Source organism: Branchiostoma belcheri, unplaced genomic scaffold (genome assembly GCF_001625305.1).
Source record: "Branchiostoma belcheri isolate BF01 breed outbred unplaced genomic scaffold, Haploidv18h27 scaffold8, whole genome shotgun sequence".
Lineage (NCBI taxonomy): Eukaryota > Metazoa > Chordata > Leptocardii > Amphioxiformes > Branchiostomatidae > Branchiostoma > Branchiostoma belcheri.
Window position 1 is genome coordinate 1,431,013 of NW_017804464.1, and position 15,991 is coordinate 1,447,003.

A 15,991-nucleotide genomic window follows, 5' to 3' on the forward strand; every position below is an offset into this window, starting at 1 on the left:
CTGTCAGTATAATCACGCAAGTATTGATCAAAATCATACTAGACTTAGTGTAAAATTGGCATTATGTTACATTGGCGACTCAGGGCCTAAATTGGTGGCTTTAGCAGACTCGATAAGAGCTAATCTGGCTAAGACAGTTCAGAAGCATTTTATAATTGTGTTTGGTAACTTTGAAGGTCAGGGTCAAAGAAGAAACTTTCTGTTCAAGTTTGTGTGTTGTAATGTTCACTGAGGCTAACATAAAGCTTCAGGCATACCTGACTAGACAGTCAGGGTGACTGTGTAATTATTGGACTTGGCTTGGCTTGTGTCCAGTATTGTGCCTGTAAGCAGCTTTTAGTTTCAGGATAAAGTTAGTTTCAGTCGATAGTACATTTTTTTAGGTGTAAAAATTCAGAACTTGCTCTTTAGCTTATCACCTTAAAGCACAACACACCAGTTTGTACATTAATTACAAAGTACACCAATAAAGATACGTTGTCTTATGTTTAAGTATAATTATGAAGACCTGAAAACTTGTATCATACAGTACGTGTAGTAATTCTGGCAAACTGATTAAAATGGCAGAGGTCCAAGAAAACTTCAACGTTCTCCTAATCAAGCAAAATGCAGTTATTACCAAACTTGAACTTGAAGTATTAATTACTCATCAAACCACTTCCATCATAAATCATATTCCAAACGGTGGACAGAAAATCAATGAAAACAATTCTTCAAGAAAACTTTTGATAAAAGTTTTGACACATAAAGACCAAATAACGCTTGATACATTGAAGGTCATAGAACTAGAGGTCACAGACCCCAATCTAAGAAACCTTGAAAACCCCTTATCCATCTTTTGGAAGCAACCTCTGACATGCCTGTGATCAGAGCTTTCTGAATGACAACACCAAAGCAGATGCGAAGAATAATGCATGAAGAAGTGGGAGGGAAATACAATTGCGGTCCTTTTTCCTTTCGTTAAGAGGCTTTGCATCTAACTGGCACAAGCTAGTAGTAATTAAAAGTGACACGACTGCTTAGTGTACATGTACTTGTAACTCTCAGTTTCATGGTTTTTATAACCTACATAAACTGTGTGAGATCTGCTGGTAATTACAATGTAATTGCAAAGCTTTCCACAGCCCTCGATAGTCCACTGTCCCTATTAATTCTTAATTTAGTTTTTAATGCTACATGTAGTATTATTATGCCATATCTGATTGTCCATCTTGTAAATATGATCAAAAGGTGCTTCCTGTCACCAAATACATCAGTCAGCCAACATGTACCTTATTTATTAATATTAGAATTGTGTGTAGCTACATGTAGCCTGTGCTGGATTGCTGGTGACATTTGATTTTGTAAGACAAGTTCAGGATGTTATAATTGCAGTATGGGAGTAAGAAGAATGGATGTTGGCCCATACCTTACCAGGACTTGAGTTAAGCTGACCTGTACCGAATTGTTGGTGACATGTCAATATGTAAGGCAAGTGTAGGATGTTGTAATTCCAGTATGTGAGTAAGAAGAATGGATGGAGGACTTAAAGGAGTTTGGGTAACAACACCCAAGTTCATGAGAAAGTTGCTGGAACGACAGTCTGACAATCCCGGACTCAGCTGGGATTACAGATAGTGGTTGACCTCTAGTGAAGGTCGACCTCCTGTGTCACAAGGGCTTTCAGTCTTGCCTCTCATAACATCACGCTGCAGATTTGTCTTGAAGCCAACATTTTTTTAGTGTTTCGGCAAGGCTAAAAGCATTTGTTTCAATCTTTTAAGTTGCCCTGGGTCATCTGATATAGATTGGATGGGCTACGTTAACAACTCTTGACTCTTGAGGCTCCGACAATTTTTGAGACTCTGGGAAACATTATTGTGTCCATACGAATGCTCTAAAGTTGATGACTTAAAAGCCAGGAAAAATGCACAATTGGAAGGAAGTTTGATCCCATGTTCATACAAAATCTTTCCTTCTATCTGTCCACTTTTCAGACCTTCAATCAAGCAATACTGGTTCATGCCAAGGGGGTTATAGTCAACACCTTGTTCATGATCATTTTTACTGAATAAAGAGACTCTTTTTTCACAACTAAATGTATTATTCAGCAAATTTGGGACCACATTGTAGATACCGTACCCTGTAACCATCTAGATATATAAATACTTTACGTAAATACTATAGCAGGGATTCCTGTGCTGTGCAATTCTGTGCAGTCAGAATTGCCCTGAGGAAGGTGACTCCTTACTCCTGTACAAACACTTGTCCACAGTCCCAAGCGGATGACCTGAACGACCTGAACAGCAACCTGCTGAGCAACAGGACAGTCAACTCATTACAGGGTATCCTGGCTAACGCAGCCAAGAAGTTCAAGGACGAGAACAGCGTGAGCCAGGAACAGTTCACAGAGCTGGAGGAGGCTATACACAACCTGTGGGAGGTGAGTATTATGGTCTGCTGCAGAATATTATGGTCTGTTGCAGAATGTTGTGGCCTTTTCTCTACCTGATACACGTAGGCCCAAGGCACTTACAGGGACTCTATCTGAAATCATTACTGTGACAATACTAAGTTTAACTTCAATGAGATTGACTAAAAACATTGACATAATTGTGTACTACATTTTCAGTACCATGGACAGCACAATAAAATTCACTATACTGATGACAATGGATAGGCTCCTGTAACTTAAATGTGATTAACTGAAAACATATAATAATGTCATAAACCTGCACTACATCTTCAGTACCAGGGACAGCATAAAACTGTCAGTAATGCCAATAAAATTCACTGTACTGATTACAATGGATAGACTCCTGTAACTTCAATGTGATTGATAGAAAACATATAATAGTGTCATAAACTTGCACTACATCTTCAGTACCATGGACAGCACAACACTGTTGGTAATGACATAAAGATTCCCCATACTGATGACAATGGATATACCACTACTACATGTACTTCTGATTCAATTGTTCTGAGATTGTATAACCTTCAGCCTGCTGAGGTAGACGTTTGGCACCAAACTTGTACTGGTTATGGTTTTACAGCAGTCAGAAGGTTGAATGATGGCTGTTAGTTTTCTGCAGATTACGTCCCAGCGCCTCTGGTTTAACTTTGATCTTGCTCATGTAGCCATGTGGAACCAAATTCGCATTGGTTATGTGGTTAGACGTCAGAAAAAGGATTAAATTACCATTATGATTTGTCAATGGAAGATCCTGAACAGGCCATGAAGGCTTTTTATCTTCTCCCCGCATATCCTCGTTTGTCATGCTCTCTTTTGCTAAGTTCATACTAATTTTACTACATGCTCGTTTTACTACTCATTATGTGCAAAATAAAACAAACAAACAAACAAAACATTGACTGATTTTCTGCAGATAACATCCCAGCACAGTAATGAGATGGTGGTGGTGAAGGCCCAGGTCTCCCAGCTACTGAGGACAGTACAGAACATTCTGGACACCATGGACGTGGAGCTTCTCAACTCCAGGAACATCACAGCAGGCAACAACACACTGGACATCGGGCCAGGTGAGTTCTATTATCTATCTCCATCAAAAAGCTGTGTTTGTTCAAAGTTAAAATGTCTGTTCCAACACAAGAGATTGTTCTCACCTAGAGCTTTTGAGCAGTCACAATATCTTGTGTTGGATCAAAACTTTTACCTTCAAACATGTAACTAACATGTAACTAACATGTAACTAACATGTAACTAACATGTAACTAACATGTAACTAACATGTAACTAACATGTAACTACCAAGACTGACTTTCTGATTTTGTTGTATCACACTTCTAGAGGATAGTTGTAGATAAAGACTATCATTTAGGTACAAAAAACGTACATATATCTCTATAAACGCATTAAAGTAAGCAATTCTTCTGAAATTATACAATTTATGATAAATACACATGATTGTTTTAAAGTGCTTTATATGTAACAGTTACTATAAACATAAGATCGGGGGGTGAGAAAATCTCCTTAGGTATGGTGAGGTGGAGGAAAATAAAAAGGCTCTGGTAGTATGTAGATGGATGGCATTACCTATTATCTATCCACAGATGTAGGTTTTGAGGATGTTGAGACTCCAATTGGTGTAGAATCGACGACAGTTGTAGCGCCGGCGATGAACCTAGAACTGACAGAATGCCAGAGGGAAAACTTAGAGGCAGTGGAAAGCGATCTGTATGGGATATACATCCCCCAGTGTACGGAGGATGGGCGCTACCTGCCTCTCCAATGCGACCCCAGTAGTGGGTACTGCTGGTGTGTGGATCAGTATGGACTGGAGATAGAAGGCACCAATCTGGGCAGGGGCATGTTGCCCAACTGTGAAGGTGAAACTATGCAAAAACAGACACCTTGATCGGATTTTTTTCTGTCAAATTTTGCAACCACACTGTCAAAATCTTCCTAAATTACTGGCTAAATACAGTGTATGCTCCCTGAGCTACCTCACTGTTAAAACTGTCAAAATCTTCTCAAATTTCTGTCTAAATTTGCTGCCTGAGCTGCCTCACTGTTAAAACTGCCAGAATCTTCTCAAATTTGTATCTAAATTTGCTGCCTCAAAAATTTCACTTGCAATACTGTCAAAATTTTCTCACACAATTTGCTAAAACATGTCACTTTCTTAATAACCTGTCAATTTGAAATTATTCTGTCTCTAATGAATAATGCTGCTTCATCAGGCTATTATGCAATGCACTTCTTTTAATCAACAGTATGATTCAAATGCTTCTTTTCATCTAGCAGTTACATGGTCTGAAATAAGTCTTCTTTCATTCAGTCTCCAGCTGTATCCTAATGACATTACCCACGACAATCTTTAATCATTGTGGGAAGAATGGCAATGACTTGACGACAACATAATCAGAGCGTGACTTGATCAAAACATAATCAGAGCATGACGCCCTGATAAAGTTAATTTATTGTGTTTGAGGTCAAAAATTACCTGCCACGTAAACTCTAGTTTCGTGCTTCAGTTGGCATATGCATTGTATATGGCCTTTGTCAGTGTCATTTATAACCATTAGCCATTTATCTACACATGTAGGGTTAAGACCTTTATAATTCACACTGGTATGCTCTGTTTTTAGTGAGGAGTGCTTTATGTGAAGTCTCTTTCATTTCTCTTTACCTTCTCATTTCTCATTTCTTTTCTCATTATGTATCTTTAAAGGTGTATTATATCAATAGTTGTTATGACCCAGACACATCACTAAAACTACTCAAAAACTGCTATCAATCTTGAAATATTTGCGCTGTTAATATTTTCTGTCAGTAAAGCTCACTGTGTGCTTGACGCAAACTTTAAGGAGAGTAAAATTGCTTAAGTTGAAATTAATGTGTAACTTACTTTATATAGAGGGGGAGGGTGCAAACACAGTAACTTACTGTCTATTCCAAGAAAAAGGTGAAAGCTGCAAGATAGCGCTCATGAAAATTGTAATATACTAATATGATCTGGTCAGGCCCCCCACCCCTATCTATTGCTCTTTCTCCCAGTTTTGCATTCTGATGGCTTTCCTGGAGACTTGCCATGTATGATTATGACCGTATGTCACCAATGTTCATGTCAGTGGGCTTTGATGTAATGTAGGAATGACCTGATGACCCAAAGGGTCCGAAGGAAAGGTTATTGCAAATTAAAGTCTGAGCATTTTTGGCTGACATGCTTTGGAGGCGTGTTACGACCAAGCCCTGGCACACTTACTTGCCAATTAGAAGCTGGTGCCAGCTGCCTCCGTAGAGTTTAAAAGGGCAAAGTTTGCCATATCCACATTATGGACAATAATGGTCGTGGTAAGTTATACTTAGCCAATAACTTGTACTACAACACAATGGCCAAACTCCTACTTACATGTAGCTCTGTCTTGCAGGCAAAAACCATGAAGTGTTTTTTTTTACCTTCAATTTTACTTCATACACTGACCTGTTAAAAATCCTTTGATCATGCACTTTTTGTCAATTTAAAAACGGTTATCTACTGAGTGGAAAATGCACCAATTTTCCAAATTAGTCCCTACTGGATTGGTCCTTTAATAAATCAGACCCCCTATACACAACCCATTGCCCCGACAGCCTTAACAAGGCTATGGAACCTTACCTTACCCATTGAGTGGAAAATGCACCAATTTTACCAATTAGTCCCTGCTGGATCAGTCCTTTAATTAATCCAAGTCCTGCTGCTCACCTTTTTGCAGTCCAAATGCACTTCAAAGCTATCCTCTGTGTCGGTATTAAAAAGGAATCGTTGAAGATTACATGTAACTGTAATTGGCATCAGATGTCACCAAATCGTGTGACATGCTCACTTTTTTCATAGCAGGAGGTACATTTGTACATCAATGGAATGTATATTCTAGAAAGCAATTTCAATAGAAGACAATTATTTTTGGATGAATTATTCAAATTCTCTTTTAAGTGAGTGAAGATGTCACTTGTGGGAGTAAATTAGCGCAAATCTTGTTATCTAAACAAAGTCGATTCTTTGCTCTAAATACTCCACTTACTCTGGTTTGTGATCTTGTTGTTTTTGCTATAACCTACTTCAGTGAAGCAGAGCTGCCTTTTTTTACAAAGGCAGGAGAAAAGTAATTGTTCATTCAAATGAAATCAAATGACTATTTGAAGAAGGAAATTATTAGAACAGAATGATTTGAAGTACAACAAAGAGAAAAGTACTGGACAGGTATAACTTAGCACAGCTCTAACTAGTCTAACAAGGTCTAAACTGGGTGCCTTGCTTCTTGTTTTAAGCAACAATTTTGTCAAATCAAATTGCTACATGGACATTGAAAGAGAAGTTTCAATGTTCTTCATAGTACAACACAGACTAGAAAAGGACTTTAAATATTTTTCAGGTTTACTCTTAAACTAGATATAAACAGTGTGTTTCCATATGGTAAGGTAGCTTTGTGAGGAATCATACATGTACATGCAAATAGCCTGAGATTAGCACTGACTCTATCTTTCATACATCCATAAATGATAGATTAAAAGATGTGACAACAGCTGCTGTTGATGGATTTGCGTAGTTTTAAAAGACTTCTGAGGACAATCTGGAGTGGTCAAATCCTCAAAACCAGCCTATGATTTTCCCAAAAGTCAACCTAAAATGGTGGATCAAGAAAGTTTACTTTCTTTGATCTGTTAATCAGTACAAAGCGAGCGAGCATGGTAATCAATACAAATATAAGTTCAGGGATTCGTCGATTAAGTTTAGACATCCAGGTAATAAGATACGCCAAAAAGCAGTTACTCAAGCAACTGGATATGATTTTGGAAACGGTCAGACGTTTCAGCTAGTATCCACTAGCTAGTTTTGTTAGCTGTTTTGTTAGCTGTAGTCATGTTAGCTGCCCACTTCAGTGACAAACTGCCTTCTCCATTGTGGCAGCTGATTGTCATAGAAATGGGCAGAAATGTAACCCAACATTGGAGATTACAAGGCCAGCTACATGTATGCTTTGAATTTTTTCTTTAGTTCTCAGAAACTCTCAAAAATGAGCTTCTCTGAAGTCTTTATACTGTCCTTTCTTTTTGCAGTACTATGTCCTAGTCTGTATGCGATAATGACTTACACAAGTTACAGAGACTGATTAGCTCATGTAATGTGTACTTTTGTCCTGCAGATTACGGTGCGGAGGTCGTGACGTCCCCTTCAGCCTCCATCCAGTCCCTGCTCAGCTCCACCAAGGCCATCCTGGACGGGCTGGCGGCCACCAAACCGGCGCAGGCCAACAAAACCGACGTCGCTCAAATCCTGCTGAACGGTACTCTCGCCACCCCCGTCAATGTCACTGTGTCCTTCAATGTCACCGAACTAGACGTCGCGTTGCATGATGGGAATGGCACAAACACAACAGCTGTCATGAGTGTGGAGGGTGAATTGCATGATGGGAATGAAACATTGCATGGTGGGAATTCAGCCTTAAATGAAACAGAGGCTGTTGGGAATGCCACAGGTACTAATATGTGTTTCATTTTGTTCAAGTTCTTAATATTAAACAAAATGTTGTACTTAACTTTCAGTAATATTCCTACATGTAGGTCTACTAGCATTGTATATCACTTGTCACAAGGCATTGGCCTTAAAAACAATGTTCACCACCAGATCCTAACATAGACATCTGTACTCCCACTAACTTAGTTCTGTGCCCAGAAGGCTTTGCAGCGAGCAAACTCTTCTAAACTCTTCAAAAAAATTGTCTGATACAGAATCAGTACTTGATTAGAGGTCAGCGAGGGTAATTATCTAACCTCCTTTTCAGCTTTTCTCATATTTTTCACCCGTACTGAAGTCAAAGGTCACAGATTCCTAAGGGCTATTTGATTAATGTTTCAGAACGTGCAGTAATACATATAAATCAAACTGAATAAACGGACTTTAAAGAGTATAGCATCTGCTATTAGTTCTTCAGTGACTGAGAAATTGACCATTGTCCATTTCTTCACTGACCATCCTCAGTCACTGATGAAAGATAGCAGAGGCTATCTGAAACATCTGACCCTTCTGAGAATTTTGTGGATGTCTATTACTCACAGTATAACCTTCATCAATGTGAACCTTCGCCAGAAGGTGCATTCAGTGTTTTTGACTCTCCATTTCTCTGTCCTTTTGAGTCGTAGTTCAACACTATATTGAAGTTAAACCAACCCAAGTCTAGGCTATCCCCCATAAATATACTCATGGAACAATCCTGACTTTGGGTTTTATTGTGGTGAATGCTTTTGGGGTCCAACTTCATGGGGCAGTTGAAATTAAAGGGTAGTCAAGCAATCTGTAGAATGCAAATGAGAAAGTTGTTGATTTAGTAGTAGAAAGTTTATGTTATATTACTACTACCAGCAAATGTTTGTCCAAGTCATGTACATGTATATCTAATTAGATTATGTTGTATTGTATGACATCTTCTTTGTTTTCCCCTCTAGAGCCTACTGTAGTGATGGAGGTGACGACTGAGTGGCCCCATCTCCCCCCTATGAAAGGATACGAAACACCACATGGTACGACCCTTCTTTTACAACCTGAATTCTCTAAACACCCAGACGCAATTTTGTGACCATCTTTCATTTTTCAACAGTTGCCTAACTATCAAATAATTCTGACTTTTTGCTTTGACAAATCAGCAACTTCCTGATTTGTAGCAACTTTTTGCCAGGATGCTTGTGTAAAGAGATTATAGTTGACTACAACAAATTTATTCTCCATGACATTCATTAAGAGCAGTGAGTCTAAGGCCAAGTTGCCATCAGCAAAAACATTCACAGTAAATAAATGAAAGAGGACTTTTATTGCACAATGTATACCCACTTGGTTAAGTGCAGGTCACAAGAAAATATACATTATACATTGACATTGTTCAGCTAGCCCCAGCACTATTAATGACTTTCAAACTTGTCTGGTCTTCATCGTTCAGCTTTGGAGATAGGATTCTTTCGCTGGGACGTCAACGGGGACGGGCACGTGAATTATGAAGACATGGCCGACTTCCTGGGTCCTAAGCTGCCACTCAGGGAAGACCTGATGGCCTTTGACGCAGATGGAAATGGACAGCTTGAGCTCCCAGAGTTCTACAGGGCTTTTGGCTTCCATGAAAAGGTGGGAGATAGGATTTGGGCTTAACCCTTCTCCTGCTGTATACTCACCGTGCATTCTGACTTGTATTGGTTATAGCAGATGTTGCCTTTAGGGGTTATGTGCTTCATTGACTGTTTGTATGTTTGTCAGCTTGAAGGGTGAATGAAATCTTACTGACCATTTCACTTGACAGTGGGAATACCTGTATCAGTCCAGTGGGAAGGAAGATTGATTTTACAACATATTGGATTGAATAAAGAGAACAAATAGCTTTACCCTCCTTCAGGTCAAAGAAACATGCTTTGGAAACATCTTTAGAACTGATACATTTGTAACAGTATTTGTACAGGGCATGTAACGTGCATTTGGAGACATATGGAGAAAGTTTACCATATCCTGTGTATTGACTCATCAGTACACATTAAGCCATATTTCTGTTCATTTGACTCTCCTTTAGATGAGATATTTCATTCATTGCTGTTGGCTTAGTGAAAAGTTTCAACCATTCACAAAAAAAGTCCTAGTATTATTCATGATCATTTGCTGTATGAATGGTTATGTGGTACAATGTATATAATACCTTAAGTTTGTTCTTGTCACTACTCGTGTGCCCTTTCAAACAGTAGAATTTCAAAATGACATTTAGCCCCAGAGTCCTTGGAGGAAGTCACCTAAGGCCTCACCTTGTCCCATCCTTGTCTCAAAGGTCAGGGACTATGGATACATGCAGCATCAGTCTCCTCCACTAAGCCTTCACAAAGTATGCCAATGTAGTCAGCAGAGAGACATAAACCCTTAAAGTCTCCCAAGATGTGCAGTGCTTAGTCTACTTCTTTCTATGGCAGAAGAATAATCCACAGAAAATGAGAAGGAAAGGCCTTATCGCCGAATTGAAGGCTTACTTCCAGCTCTAAATGGTACTGAGGATTTCCCTTCTGGGATCCTGAGCCCCTGCTATGATGGAAAACTGAATAAACGTCTTTCTTATCAGTACTCACATCACAGTTTAACTGGCCCGCCGCTGCTCCTTACAAAAGTAGGGCATGATCCGGTACAGTGGTAAAGCTCAACTGTGGTCCCGCTGGGGGGATGTATGGAGTTGTGTGACCCATGTTTGAGGAGAGCTACATGTACTTTTCCAGTACATGAAGAAAACGGGTAGTGAGTCAGTGAGTTGAATTCTCAGAGTTTTGCAGATTGGTGCAGCAGGCAGATGAAAAATAAAAATGGAAATAAAACAGGAATTCTATCTTTGATACACTCATGGAACAAAATTGTAACCTAAATGCTTAAAGTTAAATAATTATGTTTCCATAAAATGTTATTGATAAACAACTAGAAGGCATGGATTTTCCACAACTGTTACAAAAGCAACATGTATATAGGACATTTTGGGGTTGATTCATGCATACAATGGTGATTTTTTTTTCAAATCAGAATAGAAGTTCTTCGTTCACAACAACCTCTTTAACAACAGCCAATGTGTCATTGACTATCTGTCATCTTCATCAGGGCAATTATGACTGGTTTACTGTGCACTGAAGCTAGGTGTTACTGGTTCAATGTGCACTGAAGATACATACGAGTGGTTCTGAATGAAGAATTTTACTATAAATTCAGTCATCCACCAACCCAATGGAATTATTCACAGATGAATTGGGCCAATCTGAGATTAAAGACAGCACAAGCCAAATCTTCTGTTGGAAGTCAGGAAGGCAGAAAACTGGCTACATCATCCCCCATGGGACCAATTATCTACATGTAATTACCATGGTGGGTAATCAAACGCTGGATCATCAAACATTCCTGATACAGAACCTTTGGGTTTTCATTATTTTTCTTGATTAGACAGCTGAAAAAAATCCCCTGAAAGTAAATGAGTACTAAGCCTTAAATTAAGACAAGACTTAATTGCAATTTCTCTATGACAGAACTCTCCTCACACTACTGTAAATCGTGATTTTTGTTTGCGGTACTTTTATATCCGCAATTTTTGCAGTCACTTCGAACAGTACCACGAACTGAACATCTCTGGCTTTCTTTTTTCTGCACCTGCCGCCACCGCGAACATATAGTTCCGTGAGCATGTCCATTTTTCTCAAACCGTGAACATAAAGTGATCCACAGTGTCCACCTCATATATATGATGCTGCATATGGATTGTTTGAAAATGAGAACCCCCAAATGTCCATGAATAGTTAAAGTAAGAAAACCACACTCTAATCCCTTTGCAGTAGATTACAGTACATGTATTACCCCATGTATACATTCATTAATGTTGTGAGACAGTGTCTTCAGTGGGTTAGTGGGTCACTTCAAAAGTAATATGGTGTTGATATTTAAGAAGGCTTAGTAGACCTCCCTCTTTCCCTGCCTTCAAGAAGTATATAAGATAGATCAATAAAATTAAATGATTGATCATGTTGTCAACATACCCATTAGATGAAATTGTCTGATATCCTGAATTGTCTCCAAAGAGTCTAACAGATTGAGAGAAATATAGGATATCAGTCATTGTGTGACGTATGGTTATCATTGAAGCTTAGTTTGGTACTTCCTATGGCCATTATTACATGGAATAATCAATTGCACGCTGTCAATTTAAATTCTATATTGATACAGATAAAGTTCTGGTAAAAATAAAGTAACAATTCTTGGGGAGAGGAGTCACCCGTGAAAGGTCTTTTGACTAACTCAGTGGTAGTGGGGTCGTATGGCGTAAACAGTAGCGAGTTCGGCTCAGGACCAAGAGGTCCCGTTTTCGAATCCTTCCCATGTTACCTTGGGTAAGGCACTTTACATGACCTTCCTCACTTCACTCAGGTGGAAATGAGTGGTACAAACCTTACAGTCTGGTACTACGCAGCTTGTACTTAACATGTACAAAACTGATGTGTTATGTGATATGTGAACCAAACAAACAAATAAACAAACTTAGCCATAGCATAGCATATTACTCCTGATTGACAGCTGTCGTTCCTTCTCCTCCAGCCCATGCACATTCCCACAGAAGATGAGGAGATGGCAGAGAACTCTGATGAAGCTGAAAACCTCCCTCCTGTCCTGGCAGGTAAAAGAGCAAGTACAGATGGTGGTAGGTGTTTCTGGGGCTCTGCACTCCTCTCTCTTCACATGTCTTTCTTAGTGTGATTTCATCTTACTGCAATTAAAGTGGTTGTGTTGAAAGTTGAATGGGGAGAAAGACTGTTGAAAAATCATTGTAATATTGCAACTTAATGACACGGAAAGGTTGACAGCAAAAAGAAAATACAAAACTTGTGTGTAAAAAAGGCCATCATAAAGAAATCTCACAAATTGCCAAGCTATAGTAGTATTAAAGGACTGCACCAAGATTTACACACAGTATTCCTCCTGTCATGCTCCATCCTTCAATAACTTTTGTCTCACATTGTGCAATTATGTGCAATTGTGCACATTACTGTACTAGTAATATACTCTCTGCAGTTTTGTTTGATACTGGTGCTATAATCTGACCCTTTTCTTCTGCCTCTTCCCACCAGGCGAGACCAAGTGCACCCAGGACAGACTGGAGGCCAAAGCGAGTGGTCTGATTGGCCAGTACGTCCCGCAGTGTACGGAGGACGGGAGGTACCGCCCTCTGCAGTGCCACGCCAGTACTGGGTACTGCTGGTGTGTGGACGAGCTGGGAGAGACGATAGAAGGGACCAAGGCAGGCCGAGGGATGGTGCCCAGCTGTGACGAGTTTGTCGGTAACTACAGCTAGTGTTTTTTTCCAGATTATCAGCTTGCAAAATGTTCTACTTTTCTACGTGTCATTTTGCGTTACTTTTACCTAAATTTCAGGTGTAAGGAATGGTTCAGTTTTCATTTGTTTTATTTAAATAAAAGTGTAAAAACAAAACATTTTGTAAGGAAAGACCTGGTGCAGAATGGTTTTGTCCAGATTCATGATCACTGCATCCAGCAATGAAGAACTACAACAGTTACTACAAGGAGGTACTATTCACCCTAAAGTGGTTGACAATTGGACTGAAGTGACATTATTTTCCATTTGTTAGAAGCACAACAGGTTTGTTCAACAGTTGTAAAGTTGTAAAGTCGATCTCATCAACCTTGTGTTGGAAGTAAGCTCAAGCTTTACAACTATGGATTCTGCCAACACAGATGAGCTTTCATTGTAATACCATCGTTCTGGTTTTTGCAAGTGTTCACAAAGTGTCAATCAATCAATCAACCAATCAATCAATCAATCAACCAATCAATTGTTCCCCATGCACAGGCGAGCCCCTGCCCGTGCCCATAGAGGGAGACGGAGACGCGGACAGTGAGCAGGACATCAACAGCCTGTCCGACCTGCTCAAGGACTTCAAGAGGAGCCAACCAGATCCTTCCAACTAGGTACCGCCCCCCTCCCCCAACAACCAGAACCAAATATAGTCATCAAATCAGACAAGACGTTCTGTGCTTAGCTACGAAAGACTACATACGGTTGTAGCAAAGAACCAGTATTTTTCAACAGACAGAAATGTGAATCTGACACATTAAGACTCAAAATTAATTTGTGGATTTACCTTAGTTTTAATTTTTACTTGCAACATCATAAATTAGATTTTGAGGGTGGTAAATGAAAAACTAGTGGTGGCATCAGTTTATAACAAAACTATGTGTTTGGGCATTAAATTCAAATGAGATGTAAACTATGCATATCCTGATAGACTGTAACTTTACAAGTGTGTGTTAGACATCAGACTGATGGTTGTTTGCCTTACCTAAAACTAAAAAGTAAGTGTTACCAGGGTATTAGACATTTATGTTCTTTGTAGTACATAATGTATTCTTGATTAGATTCTTACTTGTGAAGGATGGATCAGGAAAGACAGATGTTTTAGAATTACATCTGTATAGTAATTTATAGAAGCAAGTTCGCAGAAGAAAGATACAGATTGTAAGAAATTATAAGTAGGACCAAGCACAATCACTATCATATGCTTTTTTTAGGACTGACTGTTAACTGATAGATTTTCACGAAAAACTCCCTCTTCCCTCTGCAAAGGAATGATGGTACATTCCTTGTCACTGTTTGGTGTGCTTTGGATGAACTGCATACTCATATAACAATGTTTTGTCCAAACATAAGTTTGTGATTTTATCAGAAATCGTTCTTATTGTCATAGAAGTCACTTTAAGGTTCTTATTGTCTGATATAATGAATTGTATCTCTGTATGTACATGTAGGCAAATGCTCTATAGCAACAGATTTGCACTAGCAACAAGGCACAGTAGAGGTAGTGTCTGTCTGTCTTTGGTAGATTTTGTGTAAGGACATGTAAGAACTATGCCACAGAATGAAAAAAAGAAAGTGACCCAGATTCAACTTTGCAACATATTCTATAGTAGAGATTGTGAGGAAGCATACATAGTGATTGTCAGCACCATGTAAAGTCAGCACAATGTATAGTCAGTAAAGTTGATCAGGAAAATGTCAAAGTACACCATGCTGTTATACATGTTTTTGGTGTAATGGATTTATATTCTTAAGATGATATTTCTGCTTGCTACTGTCAATACCTCTGTCGTTAAGGATAGGAAACATTTTACATGTATCTGAAAACAGCTAGATTGCTTGTTACATACCCCACCTCTTCTCTCTTTACTCCTGCTTTGCAAAGATGCCCGTGTATTAACAAAGGATAAAAATGTGAACCAACAGAGCACACACATGGAAACAAATGTATGATTTTACTCGTATCTTGTCTGCGTAATTACATGCATAACACACCTGTCCACACATTTTAGTAATAATTCCTGCTGCAATAATTATGCTAAGATGTATGCATTCAATGTACTTGGTATTGTGTAGGAATATTATGCATTATATGGTAACTTGCAACACATGGTTAATTCCCCCTCAGTATTGCTGCTTTTCTTGTGGTAAAAAAGTTTGATTATCTTTGAAGTGTAAATATCACTCCAGGCAGGCTTTACTAGTAAACTTCTGATTGTAAATATGCTTTGGAGTGGAAGTCTGTACCTTTGTAAGTAAACCGAAGAGTAGACAATCAGCAGATTTGCAAGTAGATGCCAGAAAAAAGTGTGAATAAAAGGGTAAAAGACAAGTGTTGTCAGATGTTTGACTGAGTGTTTCTTAATCTCAGTTTCACTATAGATAAAGGCTTCTGTTACAAACTGCCTCCCTAAGTTAGTTAGGCAGACGGTTTGTGACAGAAACCGGCACCTAGGAAAACGTCATGATGTAGCCTCCCAACATCTGCTTGGAGATAAGATACTGCTTTGAAATAGATATATAACATTCAAAAATGGTTATGTTCATGATAACACTGCAGTATGATGAATTATTGCATGTATTTGACAAACAGAACTAAACCCAAGTATATGAATGAAAATCAGTCTCGCAGTAGAATATTTTTCTA

General features: G+C 38.9%; 1 protein-coding gene across 5 annotated transcripts in view; it reads left to right on the forward strand.

The window, feature by feature from the left end:
* LOC109486261 overlaps positions 1–15,681 on the forward strand; it is a 56,997-nt gene extending 41,316 nt beyond the window's left edge. For 2 of the 5 annotated variants that reach the window (XM_019790010.1, XM_019790012.1), the window contains exons 10-18: positions 2,255–2,422; positions 3,369–3,522; positions 4,054–4,329; positions 7,630–7,962; positions 8,930–9,004; positions 9,418–9,599; positions 12,570–12,672; positions 13,100–13,309; positions 13,840–15,681. In XM_019790010.1, coding sequence (XP_019645569.1) covers positions 2,255–2,422; positions 3,369–3,522; positions 4,054–4,329; positions 7,630–7,962; positions 8,930–9,004; positions 9,418–9,599; positions 12,570–12,672; positions 13,100–13,309; positions 13,840–13,958 — 1,620 coding nt within the window. In that variant the 3' untranslated portion in view covers positions 13,959–15,681. The remainder of the gene's footprint in view (positions 1–2,254; positions 2,423–3,368; positions 3,523–4,053; positions 4,330–7,629; positions 7,963–8,929; positions 9,005–9,417; positions 9,600–12,569; positions 12,673–13,099; positions 13,310–13,839) is intronic. The other 3 variants (XM_019790013.1, XM_019790014.1, XM_019790015.1) reach the window with 3 other exon arrangements.
* Positions 15,682–15,991: the final 310 nt, after the last annotated feature.